The sequence below is a fragment of the Pavona decussata genome, unplaced genomic scaffold (genome assembly GCF_977016875.1).
Source record: "Pavona decussata unplaced genomic scaffold, jaPavDecu1.1 SCAFFOLD_1916, whole genome shotgun sequence".
Classification (NCBI taxonomy): Eukaryota; Metazoa; Cnidaria; class Anthozoa; order Scleractinia; family Agariciidae; genus Pavona; species Pavona decussata.
The window spans coordinates 20,001-40,654 of NW_028146129.1; the positions used below are offsets into that span (position 1 = coordinate 20,001).

At 43.6% G+C, this 20,654-nt stretch overlaps 1 protein-coding gene and 1 pseudogene across 1 annotated transcript; both read right to left on the reverse strand.

Annotated features, from left to right (window-relative positions):
• LOC146447655 (spectrin alpha chain-like) overlaps positions 1-1,112 on the reverse strand; it is an 8,692-nt pseudogene extending 7,580 nt beyond the window's left edge.
• Positions 1,113-7,846: 6,734 nt separating this feature from the next.
• LOC146447657 (uncharacterized) lies at positions 7,847-18,792 on the reverse strand. Its single transcript, XM_085102758.1, has 12 exons — positions 18,606-18,792; positions 17,187-17,443; positions 16,000-16,177; positions 14,528-14,655; positions 13,996-14,079; positions 12,347-12,514; positions 12,014-12,166; positions 11,869-11,922; positions 11,603-11,740; positions 11,229-11,402; positions 11,015-11,100; positions 7,847-7,892 (listed from the first exon to the last, which is right to left on the reverse strand). The coding sequence occupies exons 1-12, from the start codon at positions 18,790-18,792 to the stop codon at positions 7,847-7,849; spliced, it is 1,653 nt and encodes a 550-aa protein (XP_084958884.1).
• Positions 18,793-20,654: the final 1,862 nt, after the last annotated feature.

Below are 20,654 nucleotides of genomic sequence, written 5' to 3' on the forward strand. Positions count from 1 at the left end.
AAACGTTATAGCGAAATCTGTCAGTTGAAAACCTTTGGATTCCAGCGAAGACCAGATCGGTAAGTTCGATTTGTTGCACACACATCGTATGCCGGCATTAGAGTGATGATGAACACACACACGGACACACGGACGGACAGACAGACAGACAGACAAAGTAACTACAGTAACTCTCGTGCGCATGCGCACCGAGCGTTAATTAACACACAACCGAATACGACTGAATGCGCATTCAAACCACCTCCCAAAGTGGATCAAATAGAACTGGATTGAATGTGCATTTGTGTGTGAACGCTCGTGAACCGGATCCAATGTGAATTCAATGTATGGCTAGAGCAGACAGGCCTTTAGCCAACCACACCCTCAATACGTCCCTACACGGTTGAATTTGCGCCACACCCCCTACCTATAATGTGGACCAAGTTAGTATGAATCCGAGAAGCTAAGCAAAGAGGAGTGAAGAGGCTAAACTCAACCAGTATAATTATTATTGTACACGTACATGTATAAGGTGTTGCACGTACAAAATGTCTACCACAATCGAGTCACTCACCCCAAACTCCGGCTTGAAGAAGCCTTGTTTCTCCCACCAAGGGTATCAAGCTGCCTCGACGTACGTTGGACAGTATGCAGCCAGTAAAGGGCAGCTCACATCTATGCGTACAATTAAAAAAAGGCACTGTTAGGGCATTTTAACACCATATATATAGCAGGACATTGTCAAGTTGTCTACAATGTAATTTTCACTTCGCGCTTAGATGCCAATCCGTGAAAATTAAGCCAACAGAATTGAAACGACTGCGTGCATGGATCAATGTAGGACTCGTCCATCCGCACAATTTGTACCCCTCCATAATTTCCCCCTACACAGTGGTAGAGAGGACAGCACAACTATTTTGATACCTTTCTTCTCTCCAGCAGGAGTGGGTACGTCATACGTGAACACCTGTTTGCCACTGCCCTTTTTCTTCTTCCCGGAATTATTGTTGTTCTGTCAAAAAGCGAACAAAAAAAATTAGTACGATGTCGCAAGTTTCCTGTCTAGAGGGCAGGGAGGTTGGTTTTCTTACCTCTGATCCAAAATTATTCTGCTTTTGTTGTCCGGCAGCCATTTTGGCCTGTTTCAATTTCAAGATGTATACTGATAAAAAGGAAGACCGTATGACAAGGCATATGCTGCGCTAAAGTCATCATATAGGTGACAAGGTACGGGGTCGTTACACTCTGGAGCGGTTGTTTACACGGCGTGGTGTTAGCAGTACAGTAGTCGACCTGCATCTGTGATTCTCTCTGCGCCTAGCCAGTGAAAGACATTGGTAAGTCTAAGCATGGGCAAGAGGTATATTTAAATCCATTGGCATAAGCTAACCATAATTATAGTTATTTAAACTGAGGAGAGAAAACTCTTGTAGCCACACACACACACACACACACACACCATACTGATGTGCAAATGGCACTCGAGGGACCCAAGCAGGGATATGTATACAATGATGGGATGTATATTCTTCCAGTTCAGCCAATTTACAAGGATTTAATGATCATAGTGGCTGCTGAGCCAGCCTGTTTGTGGGATACGAAGGGTGGTGTGGACGGTGTTTCAGTGCTGCAAGGGCAGATTGTCGCTCGGGTCTTTGTACTTTCATTTCCTAGGAGTTTCTTAAATTACATTTAGCCTCGACCCAGAGGGAGAAAGTAGAGAGCTTGTACTTCTTTCACACATACGAGCCAACTACCCCCAAGAAAACCTGGGGTAGCACAAACGACTATGCCATTTCACCCTCCTCCTACGCTATGATATGAAGCGATTGGTGTACCCTCACATCCCAGGCCATAGTAGGAGGGTGAAGCAGCATACAGTTGTTTGCGGCACCCCATGTGTTTAAGGGTAGTTTCCGCATGTGTGCAATAGGTACCAGACCCATTCTCCTCCCCATCAAAGTGCCGGGGTACAAGGCTACTTCTGCTAATGTGTGCTGATAAATCAGATTCTATGAGAGCCATAATATTTGTTCCCACAACACATTTAGCAGTTTACTTTGATTATGAATAAATTCCAAGGTGCCTAATACCCTACAGTTGGGAAATTTTCATTGGTGCTATTGTTTGTGTGAAACACGCTTAGAGTTAATTTTCGTATTATTGATTTCTTGTGCTTGCTATGGGAGATTTCGCGCATGCACGGCTGGTAGCGCTCGCACTTACAGCATCATCGGCTTCCTTGATCTTAGCGGGGCTAATCGATGCTGATAGCAGCCGACTAGGGTGAGGAAGGTCACTCCATTTTTGGCAAAGAATCGCCGTGTCCCTCGTATTTAGTACTTTCCACATGGTAGGCTTATTGGTCAATGGTCATGCATGAAAGAGAAAATTACGTATAAATTTTTGCAGTCTTTGTTTTCTGCATGTATAAGGTAGCTATAGAGCATACGAAATATACAAAAATTAGCACCATTCGAAAATTAATGTCTTAGCTTGATGCTTAATTAGATACACATGCATATATTTTGTTACTGATATGCACACAGAATGTAGAAATGAGCAAGAGAAAGGCATCGTTATGTACGTCATGTGAAGTTAAAAAACCTCTCCGAAAGATGAGAGCCCTTTCGGGATACAATTTATGGCATAGAGAATATTTACGATCACAAGGTATTTCTCACAATTGTGGTAGGTATACTGTAATAATTAATTATTATTATCATTTGGGAATGAAGTAGGAAAAGATACAGTCAAAAACATGTGCATGCTAATTAGATATGGTCTACTTCCAGCAATTGCGTAGCACAACGAAGGAGGGAGACATGTATGCATGCATAACTACATGTTTTAATGGAGACTAACAATTATTTCTTCAGGGTCCACAAGTCAAAGTTTGGCCTCGTCAAATAGAGAATCGAGTATCTTATGGAGGCCGGTCTTTACACTTAAGCATCCATCATCATATGGAAAGTCAACTCTCCAAAGTATTCTCGACAATCGAGAGAATTTGAAGATCTATGGTGAGAAAGACAGATATGCACAGTGGAACCTTGCTTTTCCGCACCTCAGTTATTTGGCTGCTCTGATTATCCGGTATAGGATAGTATCAATTAATGAGAATCAAGAATCTCCTGTTTTTGCTTTAGACGAGCACCATGCAAACTTGATCATTGTTCTTGATAGTGCTCGATCACACAAGTTCACGTGTGTACATGAAAAGCTATATAATCCTGCATGAAGTGCCTTGATTAAATTTGTCTTGTGCGGTATGGATAACTGGGGTATGTTCCACTATGCACGTATTATGATGTTGAATGTGTATAATATATGTGTGTATACAATCTTGTACCATGGTTGTAACATTCTGACCAATCAGGTTGCTTCATAGGAGGTGTCTAAATAACTTGTATACCTCTTGTAGGTGTCTAAATAATACTTGTAGGTGTCTAAATACATATTATTTAGATACAGAATATACATGTATATAGACACCTACAAGTATTGTACATGTTCATGTACAATATTATGTGTACATGTGTACATGCCATGGTACAAGTTGTTTACATCACTCAGTTCGGTCTCTACGGGATTTACACAGCCTCGTGCCTCCGGCCCTCGGTGTGTAAATCCCGTAGAGACCTCCACCTCGTGATGTAACCTATACATGTACGATGTGTGTGTACATGTACATAATATACATGTGTATGTGTACATATACGTATGTGCATGTACAAGTACATGTATTTCAGTACGTATAATTGTTGTACATATACATGACATTGTGCAGGTACATATACATCTGCACTAGCTTGACATTGCATTTACTGTGCCATAATAGACGTATAGTATTATGACGTATAGTATACTAGTGTGTGCTTTAATTGAAAAAATTGTACAATTAAGTAGCACACACAGCATACATTATTATATAATAATACTAGACAAATGTAAGACATTGTGGGGCGAGCCTGAGCGAGTGTAGTGTGGGGGTGTGGTAACAACGATAGAGCGTGTGCATTGCTACGCTTCCCTCTTTGTTGGGGACTCTCGGACGCCCTCCGTTGTTGCATGCTGACAAATTGCGTCTGCATGGCTACAAACACTCTGGTGACGTGTCTCGAGATTGATCTGTTCCAGAGTCTAGTGTCTCTTCGCCTTATCTCTCACTGCTCCGCTGTTTCTTCAGCTCTATGATGGCGCTCCCGCTTCGTAAACCAAACTGACTATCTGTAGCTAGTCGTAATAGTTACAGTTTCATGATTCATCGCTGTGTTTGTTCATCCCAACTCACTTGCACTATTGTCTATAAGCGCAGTAAATTAGAACATGGATGTATACGGATATTTAGATCCTAGTTGTAACAAATACATGTACACATATTGATTGAGCAACAGCATCATCCCCCCACTACATGTTGGTAATGACCTCTTTCCCATAAATAGTGCCCTCTTTAGAGGTCAGGCTTGGGACGAGGCTACAGTGCACGGTACACACGTGCTGGTACGTATAAACTATAACTGTAATGATAGCTAGCAACCCAACTGATCATGCATCACTACGTGCATGCCTCGTATAATGTACAGCAATTGTAAGGCGAAATTAAGCTGCCTGGAGACAGTTTGGGGCTCATTCTAACTTCCATAATTCATGTTTGTACATGTACATGTATACACCTGCGTACTTGATCCATAATAATGTATTATGCTTGGACAATTTCTCTCTATACAGCGAGCAAGTTACCATCATCTGTGGTAAAGTCTACTGCACCAAGGTACCTACATAATTAAGTGTACATGTACCGATGTTCGTCGATCACTAGATACCGGGGTATTGCATGACAGTTTTACATGAATCATGGCATCCTATTACATGATTGTACGTTACTGTATCTGTTTTTTTTTTTTGTTTACTAGATCTAGTCGTGTACATGATGGAAGAGTAGCACTACCGTCATCATTTCTTCAAGTAGTGCCATGCCAGAGTTGTAATGTTCTTCTTGTGCCAGAATTTTCCAACTGTACCTCTTTGGCATCTCCACTTACATGTATAGTGGAGTCGAACCATGCCAAAGTTAGCAAACCCTCTTCAGTAGCTCCTTTGGAGCATGACCACACGTATTTTAAAAGGAGAAAAGGCAAACAGTCAAGACAAGCAATCGAACCAGCAGTACAGTTCAAGTGTGGAGAGAAAGTGATGCTCATGCAGAAGGGAAAGTCTGTTGGAACTGGTACCGTGACTGAAGGATCTATTCTTCATGGACATGCTATACCCCAAGGCTGTGTTAAAGTCATAGTAGAGTACATTCAACCCAACACTGCTCCTGTATTTGCCAGCTCATTTGATGATGAAGAAATGCTCGCAGCTGGACAATTCACAGCATGGCCAGCAAACAACTTGAATAGGATGCAGTCGTGCAAGTAGTGGATATCTACACAAGTGACAGATCATCAATAACCAAGGAAACATTTCATTGTATTGAATAGATTTCATCATGATCATTACATACACTATCAGATTCTGATTGTAATAATAACATTATTATTATTATTTGTATATTATAATTACATGTATACTAAAACTTGTGGATTGTCACGTCACAGCAGTAATTTACCGTATAGCCGGAAAATTTGGCGGGGATTTAAATTTGGCGGTTTGGCGGTCCAGATCGCGACCGCCAAATTAAAATCCGCCAATATTTTATACTTGCATATATACGTGTGGCGATCCCTTACCGAACCGCCAAATTAAAATCCGCCAATATTTCTACAATGGCGATTTAGGGCCAAACCGCCAAATTTAAATACCGCCAATATTTCCGGCTATACGGTATGTGATGTCTTTAGCTTGCAATTTGGCCACACTCCTACTCTCTCTTGGTGTGTTTCTGAGAAAACTCGATGGCTTCGATACATGTCCTAGTTATCATACAATACATGAGTATATTATATTATTATGAACAGCATGTCCACATACCTGTACCCCCCTTTATCTTGCTCAACATCTGCCGTTGCTCTTCATCTAATTCAATTGGTTTCTATACAGTTATGAGTGTGAATGGTGAGTAAATTACAACAATACAATGTCACAGTAGTATGTATCCCTAACCCACCATGGTAGCGCGAAGAAATTCCTCACGAAGAAATTTCTCCTTTCTCCAATGTTGGACTTGCAAGTCTTCTTCGTCACTGCTTGATGAAGGACTAATTGGGTCATTTATCACCTTTGCACCTAGATCTGTATCTGTTGACACTGATGGTTGTCGTAAGCTGTCAACACAAGATTGGTGGGTTTGACGGCCCTTGAACTGGTAAATTCTCCCATTCTTGATCAGAGCTTCTACTGCTGAATGCACAGTGATACTTTAGATATACGGTGTTTTTGTTCTCGTTTTTGGATAACATTGAGTGGAACAATATTTCTCCTCCGATGGCTAGCCATCATCTAAACAATAAAATACGAACAGGATTCTTCAAAGTCTACCACAGTTCAGGCCATTGTATGCATTACAGTGGAGCCTCCAAATAAAGGACACTTTGGGAGCAGAAATTGTGTCCTCTCTTTGGAGGCTGTCCTCTGGTGGGAGGTTCGAATCACTATTGTAAGCACTAGAGTAATCCCAATCGGTGCCGTAGCCAGTGTCCTTTACTTAGAGGTTGTCCTCTGGCGGGAGGGTGCATTATAATATATAGGAGGTTCCACTGTATACCGTATTTGCCGGAGTATAAGTCACACCAATTCTTGCTGCTTATTTTCAGGGTGCGTCTTATGCTCTGAATGTCATGCTTTTTCCGTAGTATTAGTTGCATGGTCAATAGCCACACCCATATAGGTAGAGTCACGTATTGAGCTAGTACATACATGTAGCTGTACAACGGAGGCTGTACAAGAGTTCGAAGCAAATCGAATATGGCGAAGCGGACGCGAGCAGTTACCGAGTTCAAGCCCAAATTAGTCGAGCTAGTAGTGGAGAATGGCAACAGAAGTCCGACAGCAGAGTGTACACTCATCGAACTCTTTGATAAATGTAGTTAACACCACAGCCTATAAGTCGACTACAGTCTAGCTATTTTGCTCTAGCTAGCTACCTGAAACAGCAGTGCCAGTCAGGAGTCCAATATACATGTAAAAATGGTGTCCTGTCACTGAGCTTTCCAGCTGCTGGAAGCTTTCCTCGTCATATAGGTACAGTCCACTTTTTAATAGCGATAGTAGCTATAGTACTGCATGTAGATATCTAGCTGCGTGTGTGTGTGTGTGTGTGTGTGTGGCTACAAGAGTTTTCTCTCCTCAGTTTAAATAACTATAATTATGGTTAGCTTATGCCAATGGATTTAAATATACCTCTTTCCCATGCTTAGACTTACCAATGTCTTTCACTGGCTAGGCGCAGAGAGAATCACAGATGCAGGTCGACTACTGTACTGCTAACACCACGCCATGTAAACAACCGCTCCAGAGTGTAACGACCCCGTACCTTGTCACCTATATGATGACTTTAGCGCAGCATATGCCTTGTCATACGGTCTTCCTTTTTATCAGTATAGCTGCATCTTAAAATTTTTATGTGAAGCGGGTGGACGACTGTTAATGTTGAGCACATTCGGATGACATATTTGATGTAACGATTACGTCAGCACTATGGATGACGACCTTTACCGGTACGCGGTACGGTAGTAATGGTGAAGTGCGCATGCGCAGTTTGCACGTGGACAACGTATCGCTACATACTCAGATATTATTATACATACATACATAGATACATAATTATATAGGTAAGGGTTTCCGCTATTACGTCATGATTCTGTTAGATGTTGTAATTTAGCACTTGTTCTGGAGACGTTTAGATGACTGGTGGTTTGTATTGTTACACTCTCTTTAGAAGTTTCTCAGGATAACCTGAAGAATAATATCTGGAGACATGGAGTGGAGGGGGAGAGAGAGGGAGAGAGAGAGAGAGAGAGAGAGAGAGAGAGAGAGAGAGAGAGAGAGAGAGAGAGAGAGAGAGAGAGAGAGAGAGAGAGAGAGAGAGAGAGAGAGAGACAAAGGTAGGGGTTAAGGGTGCTTACCATAGCAACATATTACAGTATGCAGGAATGTGCTGTCTTGTACAATACTACAAGACTCCTGTAAATATAGTACATAGGTAGAATTTAATAGAAAACTTATTGGTATTAATGTCATCTTAGAATATAGCTGCTAGAAATACTGCGCTCTGATTGGTCAAAACTGTGCTACTAAGTTACTTAGTTCCCTGCTTGTAGGTTTACTAAGTGCCAGGGGCACTTAGTAACCTACAAGTTTCATGCGACAAGTTCTGGTCTGTACACTTGTGATAGCGCAATGGCATCCTGCTAAAATTAAATTTACGGTGTCATAGTAGCAACAAAGTTTATCTTTGGCTGTACATAGTGGTGGTAGCGGGTGCAAGCGTACTGGCTTACACTGTTCACCGCAAGTCGGCAGGAAGGGGCCGTCGTTTGCGGTTCGCTGTAAAGATTGGGGGTGTGGCTTGCGACAACTAAATCATCCACGTTTAGCAAAATGGCAAAGAAGCGAGTGAAGCCGTGTTCTTCGAGCGGACTTTAACGGTCAGAAGCATGGTGAAACTACAGGACGCCACTCGGTTAGCCTTTCTAGGTAGTCATGCCCGGTGAGAGAAAAACGAAGAATGGACTGGCACAACACTGAGTGGAGTCACGCTCTCAGAGTTGACCTGAACGCTCAGAAGCGTGGAGAAAACTATTCGACGCCATTCGGTTAGCCTTCAGTTTTGACTTTGTTTACGTTGCTACGTAGTGAACGGTTGCTATGCTCTATTCTAAATCAGTTAGATACCTCGTCCAATGGGATCTACGCTCTTTAGAGACCCTCAGGCCTGAAGTAGCGCCCTCGCTGCGCTCGGGACGCTACAGCCTCAGGCCTTCGGGTCTCTAAATCGCGTAGATCCCTTGGACTCGGTATCTAACTATTATATAGTAAATGCATCTGAATTTAGTGGCAGGGTGCAAATTGCATAATTCTAATTTACAGGATACTAATAGTTATCTCGACAACAAATACATGTAAAATGAATTTTAGTTGGCACCAAGCAATTGCAAAAATAATAATAATATATAATATAGTTAACTCAAGATGTATAGCCATAAATTCCGAGCGAAGCGAGGTCTCTACTCGGGCTCGAGAGTTGTTTCGTATGGCTTCTGTGGGCGTATCTTTCGCGTGCGTTAACATTTTCTCTCTTGCTCTCTTCAGCGACTCAGGCTACGTCGCCAAGTGTTTTTCTGTCATGATCCGTGGCATCCCTCAAGACGGTCATGCAAGGCCTACAAACTCTACCATTTTGCTGGAATGTGCTTACCGGGAAAATCAATGTTCGCGCATCCAAAAATGATCGCACCTTCTTGGCCCAAAGTTGCTCGTCCTGTCGCTGATGGTAAAGATCTTGCTACCCGTGGCATGTCAATTGGCCTATTCTTGGCTTCATTGCTTCACGATTGACGACACGGTGGACCTGTTTTGGTTGCTAATACTGCAGCAAAGACTCCACTCCCTTGTCACGATCACATGATTTACATGTACACGTACGTACGTACAATGTACTTAACAGGAGCTCACGTGCGTGACAGCTCGCGCAATCGCTAATGCATGGGCGGGGCCAGGGAACCCTACGGTTATATACAGGATATTGGTAGTCTCGTACCCAGACCCCACCCCCTAAACGGGGAGAAGGGTCTGGTGAAAAACGACAAGTTTCTTGGGCCGGATGTGGATCTGGCTAAGGAATTTCCAAGTCCCAATCAGATTGTAGCAAGGGTAATTAACTACATTCCATCATGCAACCCATTGCACTTTTTACCCAGTTGAGTACCATTCAGTGCCGAACTAGTATATCGTTTCGCTGCCGCCGTCGTCTCTTGAGAGCGATGCTAGTTAGATCATACATATTACAAGTCTCTAACATCTATGGTTCGTTTGAGGAGGCATTATTCTTGGCATCAAGTGAACACGGCCTTCTTGACTTCAGACAGTCGGTAGAAAACAAAGCGCAACGCACGAGGACGGTTTCTTGTCTGATTTAACGGCCAAAACACCACCTGTCCTTTAGGAGCTGTATGCTAACAGCATGCCAAGCAAGAGTGGTAAGCCATATCGGCCTAGTGGCACAGCCATCACTGCCTGGTTCTAAACGGTATCGATGGCTCACCAGCCGGCATGCCTATTAATTGCATTCCATACGTAGTTAAGCACAAACAACATGACGTAATGGCCCAAGAAACTTGTCGTTTTTCACCAGACCCTTCTCCCCGTTTAGGGGGTGGGGTCTGGGCACGAGACTAGATATTGGTAGCCTAATCCCCAGGCCACTCCCAGTTTCTAATGTTGCACGCAAGAAAGGTTTGACATTGAAAAATTGGGAAGAGCCTGGGGACGAGGTTAGGATATTGGCATAGTGGCTCGCTGAGCGAGGACTGATACACAAAGTGTAACTCTAGTAAAGGTGTGCTAATTAACGCTCGGCGCATGCGCGAGGGTTGTGTGTGTGTCTCTGTCTGTTACCGCTCCAGCGCTCACATACGATGTGTGTGCGACAAAATTGGCTTACCAGCGTATTCTTCGCTGCACGCAAAAGGTTTTAAATTGAGCGTTTTCGCTAAAAAGCATTCTTTCTCAAGTTTCAGCTTCTTTTCGCTTCGCACTGCCGAACGGGCAGCCATTTTGAAACACTGAAGTTGCTACGTGCACTTTGACGACCCTTACCAGCAATTGTCAATGTCTGACGACTGCGTTCAGCGAATTCGACGATCATTACCTTCATGCAACGACCATTACCAGGGGAGAGCAAATAAGCCTACAGTTCATTGTATACAGCCTCGTGGCGATTTGACTTGGAGTACTTCTTCAGCGTTTGGACGGTCTCCGCTGCTTATCAGGTATCCTACTAATACAACATTCGTAACACGCCGAGCGTTTTGCACCTCGGTGCTTTCATTGTGTGTGTAGCACATACTCACTCAACAAAGCCATTATTTACCTGACAATCTCCTCCGGATAGCATCTTTTGATGGCTGAGATGTATTGGTAGAGTAGAGTGCCAGGTTTTCTCTCGATCCCTTGAATCTAAAATAGTAATAATGCTTCTAATTTCTTTGTCATAGAATATAAAACAGTGATGACGATTTAATTCACATATTTCTGTCATAGGAACTAGCTACCCACCCAAGCAACTGATATGTATAAACTTTCACCTTTTTGAGTCCTCCTGAAGTTACGAATGATCGCCTAGCCTTTACGTCTTTAGGTAAAACTTTAGAGAATTGTCGAAGAACATACTTGAGTATGTCAGGCGGAGCATCAAGTAGAGGCTCAAGAGCTTGGAGATGAACGCAACGCTGAAGGATGTTCTTTAAGGCCTTCTTTGACTACAAGACAGAGAGAGAGAGAGAGAGAATTGATATGATCAATAAACGGCTTCCCTACTCATTTCTCGCAATTAAAGCTAGTGGTCTGGCAGATAGAGAGAGCGAATCAGTGCTTAAAAATGATCATCAGTGAGATGGAGTGGAAATGATAATAACGGGGCACCTGATAGACAAAGGGGAGAGAAATAACATGCTCATACCTCTGTCTGCAGGTCCTCTGATGACTTTTCGTTGAGATAGATGGAGAGAAGTTTGGGAAGAACGTTGGCTAGAGCAACGGCGTTGGCATGCTCAGGGGTGTGGCGACCAACCTGACCTAACGCCCAAGCACAGGCAGTCTGTGTGTGTGTGTGCGTGCATGTGTGTGTATGTGTGTGTGTGTGTGTGTGTGTGTGTGCGTGTGTGTGTGAGAAAGAGAGAGAGATGTCTGTTACACCACATCCAAAATGAACATGGTTCTACTCACAAGTAGATGATCCTCAGTTTCTTCAGCAAGAGCTATTGCCAACTGAACAACGCCCTGAACACAAAAAGTTATGTTCTGATAGCCACACATCGAAAGATGGTCTGTCTCTCAAGTTTGGGGACAGTAGATCTAGTGAACTTTGTACCTTTGAAATGATCACGGTCATTGCTTGTACTTCAGAATGTGCTGCAACGTGTCCAAGAATCATGATGCCGGGGAGACGAATGTCCCCCTTACTCTCACCGATGTAGTCTATCACAGCAGCCACACCTCCACTGCTGACAACAAGCTGAGAGAGCTAAAAGAAAACAATTTAATTTTTCACAAATAGTAGGTTGTGCAAAGTGCAGTAGTTATAGGCTCCTTTATGTCCCTCCACCCTTTCCATCTCTGCTTACCTTCTCTCTCTCTCTCTCTCTCTCTCTCTCTCTCTCTCTCTCTCACACACACACACACACACACACACACTCTCTCTCACCTCTGGTGAGTGTTTGGCAATCTCTCTAATCAGAACGGCCACATTATTGATGACGTAATCATCATGATCTCGTAGACTAACGAGAATTGATGGAAATATCTCCGTTTTTGCGACCATTTCCGCCAGTTCTACGCTGTGCTGGGATATCTGACTTAAAGCACCGAACACCTAGGTAAAACAAAATCGTATATAAATAAAGTTAGATTAACTAGAGTTACACTTTGTGTATCAGTCCTCGCTCAGCGAGCCACTATGCCAATATCCTAACCTCGTCCCCAGGCTCTTCCCAATTTTTCAATGTCAAACCTTTCTTGCGTGCAACATTAGAAACTGGGAGTGGCCTGGGGATGAGCCTACCATGTACCAATTCAGGAGGTTGTGCACGCGTCATGCTACATCACGACCCCACCCCCTTGATTGCCTGCTGTTCAACCCAACTCAACCCCGAGGGTGTAGAGCGAAGAGTATCTATGGTGTAGAAAACGCGATAACTCCGCCAACAAAGTAATGATACTCTTACCAGGTGTCACAAAAGACGAATGTTAATAGAAGCAACCGAAAAAGGACAAATTATATGCTGCTCGCTGTTTTCGTATACAGCTAGAGCGCGATCCGGACGGCGATGGATGAAAAGTGTGGTGATGGCCGTGGTCAAGCGGCACTCTTGCAGTGAGTGAAAAAGAAGAACAATTATCAACGACACTTTCACTTCAGTGAAATTCCAGTTGCTACGACCGAGAGTACAACCTTAGGAAGCGGATTCGCCGGCTCCGATTCGACCTCGCATGAAGAGGCTGGTCCGCCAGACTAGCTACAACAGCCTCCTTCGAGATATTTAGCGGTCATTTCTCCTTTTCGGATATTTCCATCCACAATCTTCTTTCGTGAGGCCTAGTAGGACTGTGTTGGCAAAGCTTAGTCGGATTCTAGGGCGTTTTCTACACCATACTCTCGGGGTTGAGTTGGGTTGAACTGCAGGCAATCAAAGGGGTGGGGTCGTAACGTAGCATGACGCGTGCACAACCTCCTCTGCCAATATCCTGTATATTCCGAGCGAAGCGAGGTCTCTACTCGGGCTCGAGAGTTGTTTCGTATGGCTTCTGTGGGCAACCAAAACAGGTCCAACTTGTCGTCAATCGTGAAACAATGAAGCCAAGAATAGGCCAATTGACATGCCACGGGTAGCAAGATCTTTACCATCAGCGACTGGACGAGCAACTTTGGGCCAAGAAGGTGCGATCATTTTTGGATGCGCGAACATTGATTTTCCCGGTAAGCACAGTCCAGCAAAACGGTAGAGTTTGTAGGCCTTGCATGACCGTCTTGAGGGATGCCACGGATCATGACAGAAAAACACTTGGCGACGTAGCCTAAGTCGCTGAAGAGAGCAAGAGAGAAAATGTTAACGCACGCGAAAGATACGCCCACAGAAGCCATACGAAACAACTCTCGAGCCCGAGTAGAGACCTCGCTTCGCTCGGAATAAATCAGGCCTGGGCAAGTACTACAGGAAGAGATTGTCGATGGCTGTGTCAAGGTTAGTAGGCTCTTAATCTACGGCCAGATCTCCAAACCTAGGAGAAACTATTCTACTACCTACTCAGGTTGACGTAGCTCTTATTGAAACTAACTAGTTAGTTACTTCTTACTTGTCTCTTTAGCTTGGTGTCTGGTGAGCCTGTAAGGCTACTAAGATGAGCTATTGCACCTGCATCTACAACAGTCTGAGCAAGCTGGAGAGAGAGAGAGAGAGAGAGAGAGAGAGAGAGAGAGAGAGAGAGAGAGAGAGAGAGAGAGAGAGAGAGAGAGAGAGAGAGAGAGAGAGAGGGAGAGAGAGTGGGAGGGCGATATTAAACAGAATGGGTAGGTACACGTATAAATATTGCTCCTCAATACTTTCATACGTAAAAATATCATAGAGGGAAAATTTTTATGTGGTGCAAACTTTTGGAGTTTTGGCAGAAGCTCTGACTACAATGAAAATTAAAACTGCTGAAGTTCTCACAGCCTAGGCATGTTGCTAGCTACTGCACTACGTATGGCCTCATCACAAATATAAATGTAAGAATTTATTCTTGAGTCTCTGATGGTATTTCTACTGAAGTTTGCACCAGCAAAAGTTTTCCACACTATTATGGTCTAAATAGTTAGAACATAATTATTACAATGTACATAACTAACTTCTGGTGAATGTTTGGAGATGTTGCTAAGTGCTGACGCAGCAATTCTCTTCAATGATAGCTCTGGTTCTTGGATACACAGCACTAGTAAAGGGACAGCTCCTGAGTCAACGACGCTCTGAGACAACTCTGAGGAAAATAAGTAATTAACATAATTTAGTAAGGGACACCAGTTAATTATTAATCAAATGCATAGCACTAGCATTAAGTGACAGCTAGTCCCAGAGTTAAAGACCATCTGGATTTAGTAATTAATTTATAGCTACTAAGTAATGAGTGGCAGTCATTAATACCGCCACTGAAAGCAGTCTACAGTAGAGCCTCATATAACGGATACTCCCACCAGAGGACAACCTTTGTATTATGAAAGCACCGAGGTGCAGAACGCTCGGCGTGTAAATAAAGGACACTGGCTGTGGCACTGGTAGAAAATGAAAGCACTGAAGTGCTAAACGCTCGGCGCAGCAATGCCAGAACAATAGCATGTATGTGCAGACAATAATTAGTCATCGAGTAGCTATAGCTATATACACAAAAGTCGACAGAAAGATGGAGATACATGTACGTGCATGTAAATGCGATCATGAATAACAAATTTTAGCTAGACTAAGAGTGTATGTATGAAATGAGACAATGCTTTCTTTGAATTAAAGCTCACCAAAAGTCACACTAGCTTGGAAAAAAGGTACAGTCCCTGCACAGAAGTGTACAGTGTATAGTTATAGGTATAATCCATGGCATGTACAGCTCACATAGAAATGAATGGAGTAGAGCACGTTTGAAAGTCTAAGGTGGCCCAATGCGTCCACGAAGGGGGCTGGGTACGAGACTAGTAGCTAGCTACAGTTGACTGGAGCCTCCATGCATAGACGTGTAGACCTTCGAACGTCCGCCAAATCGACAACCCTTAGCTGGCTCCGTATCCGTGAAGGAAAGACATCACACAGCGAGGGCTAACTCTCAGATGGCCGCGCTAAAGAAGTCGAGCGCGCGATTGTGCGTGCTAGACTATGCAGACCGCACCCATTGCACCTGGGAGTCAATTAACGCATGCGTATTGCATTGAGCAATCAAGACCGCATCCACATCCGTGATGGCAGCAAAGGCGCAAAATGGCCGACCGTTTGACGATGCCAAAAGCAAAACAAGCTATAGCTCGAGAAAGAAAGCTTTTTAGCGAAATCCGTCAGTTGAAAACCTTCGGAGTGCAGCAGAGACCTGGCTGGTAAGTTCAATTCGTTGCACACGCGTACTAGGCCGGCACTAGAGTGAGGACAAACAGACAGACAGACAGACAGACAAACGCACTACAGTAACGCTTCTGCGCATGCGCGCCGAGCGTTAATTACATGTACAGTGGCAATGCTAGTGTACATGGGTCAGAAGCCAACCTCCTACCAGAGGGCAACCTCCGAACAAGGTATGCTTTATTCTGAGGTTCCACTCTTCTAGTTTGATTTTAGTTCAACTTACCACCATTGTGCTTAGCAATGTTGTTAATTAACATTGCAGCTGTCGTCTTGACCACAGTGTCGCTCTCCTTGAGACATATGTTCAGTGCAGATAGAGCATTGCAGTCTACTACTGCTTCGGCCAAGTCCGGGGAATGTGTTGCAATTCCTCTGAGCGCAAATACCGCATCCTTCTTACACTGAAAGAGAAGGGAGGGGCGGGTGGAGAGAAAGAGAGAGAGAGAGAGAGAGAGAGAGAGAGAGAGAGAGAGAGAGAGAGAGAGAGAGAGAGAGAGAGAGAGAGAGAGAGAGAGAGAGAGAGAGAGAGAGAGAGAGAGAGAGCACTCGATCAGATTATCATGCAGCCATGAGGAAAAGCCCAAGCTTATCGTGACCAGGGGAGGATCTAGGACATTTTGCATGGGGGATTTTCATCACAGTATCGACCCCTTTTAGTGATATGATAAGTTCGCTTAGAGCACCTGCGTTGGCAACAGCTTCGGCCAGCTCTGCAGAATGTTTCGCTATATGTCGCGGAGCATATGCAGCATCCTTCTTACACTGACAAAGAGAGAGGGAGTGAGAGATTTTGGGGGGGGAGGACTCAATTAGATTATCATGTAGCCGTGAGGACCAGGGACGGATCTACGAAGTTTTGTATGGGGGGGGGGGAGGGGTTGTCAGATTAGGAAATTTTTACTGATCACACCCATTTTAGTGAAGCCACACTCACATTGATGACTCGTTCCCACCATCGCTTCGGCATGCTAGGACATAGTTTATCTACTACGTAGCTTGCTTGTCTTAACTCTCAAAGATATGCACAATACGATAACATTATTTGTGCATAACTCTTAGCTAGCTACTTCCAAAGGATGCATAGGCTGCTAGCAGTTTCTTTCCTTTTTGTCTCTTTGCTCAGGCACATGGTCTCACTTAGTACTGAAGCATGACTTATAGTACGTACTTCAACTGGGAGTACAAGTGTACCCGTCTCTTGGATGACGTACGAAAAGGAGCCACAATATAAATATAGATGACACCTTTTGTTCAGGGTTTTGGGTGAATACTCATAATGCAGCCTGTCTGCTGCTAACCAGTAGCTACTGTACATGTGGAGGGGGTGCTCAGAATCGTTTTGGGGGTTACCAGATCAGCCCCTGGTGACACACACACACACACACACACACACACACACACACAACTCACCTTTTCTTGACTCATTGCAATCACTAACTGCGGTATCCCATCAATGAAACATCTAGCAAGGTCTTCTGATTGTCTTACTAGCCTTCCTATTGCTAGTATTGCATACTGCTGTATATTTCCATCCCTGTCATCGAGCATTGTTCTAAGTAGTCCGATGGTGTTCGTTGTCTCGATGGTGTCTCGATTCTGCTGTTGAGTCGCTAGCTCCGAAAGTTTGTAGGCACACGTTGACTTCGCTTTTACATAGTCAGCATACACTGAGAAAATTTAGAGCAACAAAGGACAAAATTAATCTCTTAGCTAGGAATGTCTTTATTAAACTATAGATATTAGTCTAAATTATCTATGATTAAACACAAGTTAGTGACCCAACCACAGGTCCCTAAAATTTCTAACTAAATACGAAGAATCAAGGCTATTGTCTGCATATTCTTACCAGACTGGAGTTCCCTGCGTCTCTGTCTTAACCGATGCTGACTGAGAAACTGTTGTCGCAGGCTCATTTTTCGTGATTTTTTTTTGATTATGGGCGCTTCTCGTAGCTCTTGGTAACACGCATGTGCAGGTGCCGGTGGGACGCATATTCCAGCGCAGAGGCGCTTAACGCTTGGCGCCATATGGACGATCGATCGATCGATGGCGCATGGCCGGCCCATGGTAATCACGTGCGCTATTGTTGCCGTATATGCGTATTATTATACACACACCCGCTTCACATAAAAATTTCAAGATGTATACTGATAAAAAGGAAGACCGTATGACAAGGCATATGCTGCGCTAAAGTCATCATATAGGTGACAAGGTACGGGGTCGTTACACTCTGGAGCGGTTGTTTACACGGCGTGGTGTTAGCAGTACAGTAGTCGACCTGCATCTGTGATTCTCTCTGCGCCTAGCCAGTGAAAGACATTGGTAAGTCTAAGCATGGGCAAGAGGTATATTTAAATCCATTGGCATAAGCTAACCATAATTATAGTTATTTAAACTGAGGAGAGAAAACTCTTGTAGCCACACACACACACACACACACACACACACACCATACTGATGTGCAAATGGCACTCGAGGGACCCAAGCAGGGATATGTATACAATGATGGGATGTATATTCTTCCAGTTCAGCCAATTTACAAGGATTTAATGATCATAGTGGCTGCTGAGCCAGCCTGTTTGTGGGATACGAAGGGTGGTGTGGACGGTGTTTCAGTGCTGCAAGGGCAGATTGTCGCTCGGGTCTTTGTACTTTCATTTCCTAGGAGTTTCTTAAATTACATTTAGCCTCGACCCAGAGGGAGAAAGTAGAGAGCTTGTACTTCTTTCACACATACGAGCTAACTACCCCCAAGAAAACCTGGGGTAGCACAAACGACTATGCCATTTCACCCTCCTCCTACGCTATGATATGAAGCGATTGGTGTACCCTCACATCCCAGGCCATAGTAGGAGGGTGAAGCAGCATACAGTTGTTTGCGGCACCCCATGTGTTTAAGGGTAGTTTCCGCATGTGTGCAATAGGTACCAGACCCATTCTCCTCCCCATCAAAGTGCCGGGGTACAAGGCTACTTCTGCTAATGTGTGCTGATAAATCAGATTCTATGAGAGCCATAATATTTGTTCCCACAACACATTTAGCAGTTTACTTTGATTATGAATAAATTCCAAGGTGCCTAATACCCTACAGTTGGGAAATTTTCATTGGTGCTATTGTTTGTGTGAAACACGCTTAGAGTTAATTTTCGTATTATTGATTTCTTGTGCTTGCTATGGGAGATTTCGCGCATGCACGGCTGGTAGCGCTCGCACTTACAGCATCATCGGCTTCCTTGATCTTAGCGGGGCTAATCGATGCTGATAGCAGCCGACTAGGGTGAGGAAGGTCACTCCATTTTTGGCAAAGAATCGCCGTGTCCCTCGTATTTAGTACTTTCCACATGGTAGGCTTATTGGTCAATGGTCATGCATGAAAGAGAAAATTACGTATAAATTTTTGCAGTCTTTGTTTTCTGCATGTATAAGGTAGCTATAGAGCATACGAAATATACAAAAATTAGCACCATTCGAAAATTAATGTCTTAGCTTGATGCTTAATTAGATACACATGCATATATTTTGTTACTGATATGCACACAGAATGTAGAAATGAGCAAGAGAAAGGCATCGTTATGTACGTCATGTGAAGTTAAAAAACCTCTCCGAAAGATGAGAGCCCTTTCGGGATACAATTTATGGCATAGAGAATATTTACGATCACAAGGTATTTCTCACAATTGTGGTAGGTATACTGTAATAATTAATTATTATTATCATTTGGGAATGAAGTAGGAAAAGATACAGTCAAAAACATGTGCATGCTAATTAGATATGGTCTACTTCCAGCAATTGCGTAGCACAACGAAGGAGGGAGACATGTATGCATGCATAACTACATGTTTTAATGGAGACTAACAATTATTTCTTCAGGGTCCACAAGTCAAAGTTTGGCCTCGTCAAATAGAGAATCGAGTATCTTATGGAGGCCGGTCTTTACACTTAAGCATCCATCATCATATGGAAAGTCAACTCTCCAAAGTATTCTCGACAATCGAGAGAATTTGAAGATCTATGGTGAGAAAGACAGATATGCACAGTGGAACCTTGCTTTTCCGCACCTCAGTTATTTGGCTGCTCTGATTATCCGGTATAGGATAGTATCAATTAATGAGAATCAAGAATCTCCTGTTTTTGCTTTAGACGAGCACCATGCAAACTTGATCATTATTCTTGATAGTGCTCGATCACACAAGTTCACGTGTGTACATGAAAAGCTATATAATCCTGCATGAAGTGCCTTGATTAAATTTGTCTTGTGCGGTATGGATAACTGGGGTATGTTCCACTATGCACGTATTATGATGTTGAATGTGTATAATATATGTGTGTATACAATCTTGTACCATGGTTGTAACATTCTGACCAATCAGGTTGCTTCATAGGAGGTGTCTAAATAACTTGTATACCTCTTGTAGGTGTCTAAATAATACTTGTAGGTGTCTAAATACATATTATTTAGATACAGAATATACATGTATATAGACACCTACAAGTATTGTACATGTTCATGTACAATATTATGTGTACATGTGTACATGCCATGGTACAAGTTGTTTACATCACTCAGTTCGGTCTCTACGGGATTTACACAGCCTCGTGCCTCCGGCCCTCGGTGTGTAAATCCCGTAGAGACCTCCACCTCGTGATGTAACCTATACATGTACGATGTGTGTGTACATGTACATAATATACATGTGTATGTGTAATGTAGTTTAATGAAGTTAAACGTAGTTAACGGCGGGAGCCAGTGTCTGTTCATATCCGGTCGCCGTGCCGCGCGCGAACCGGAATGCGCAATGCGGGGCGCTCCCGCTGGAGTCAGTTATAAGGGGCATGCGCAGTCCAGACAGGGTTGTTGCTTGGTTACTGTTTCAGAGC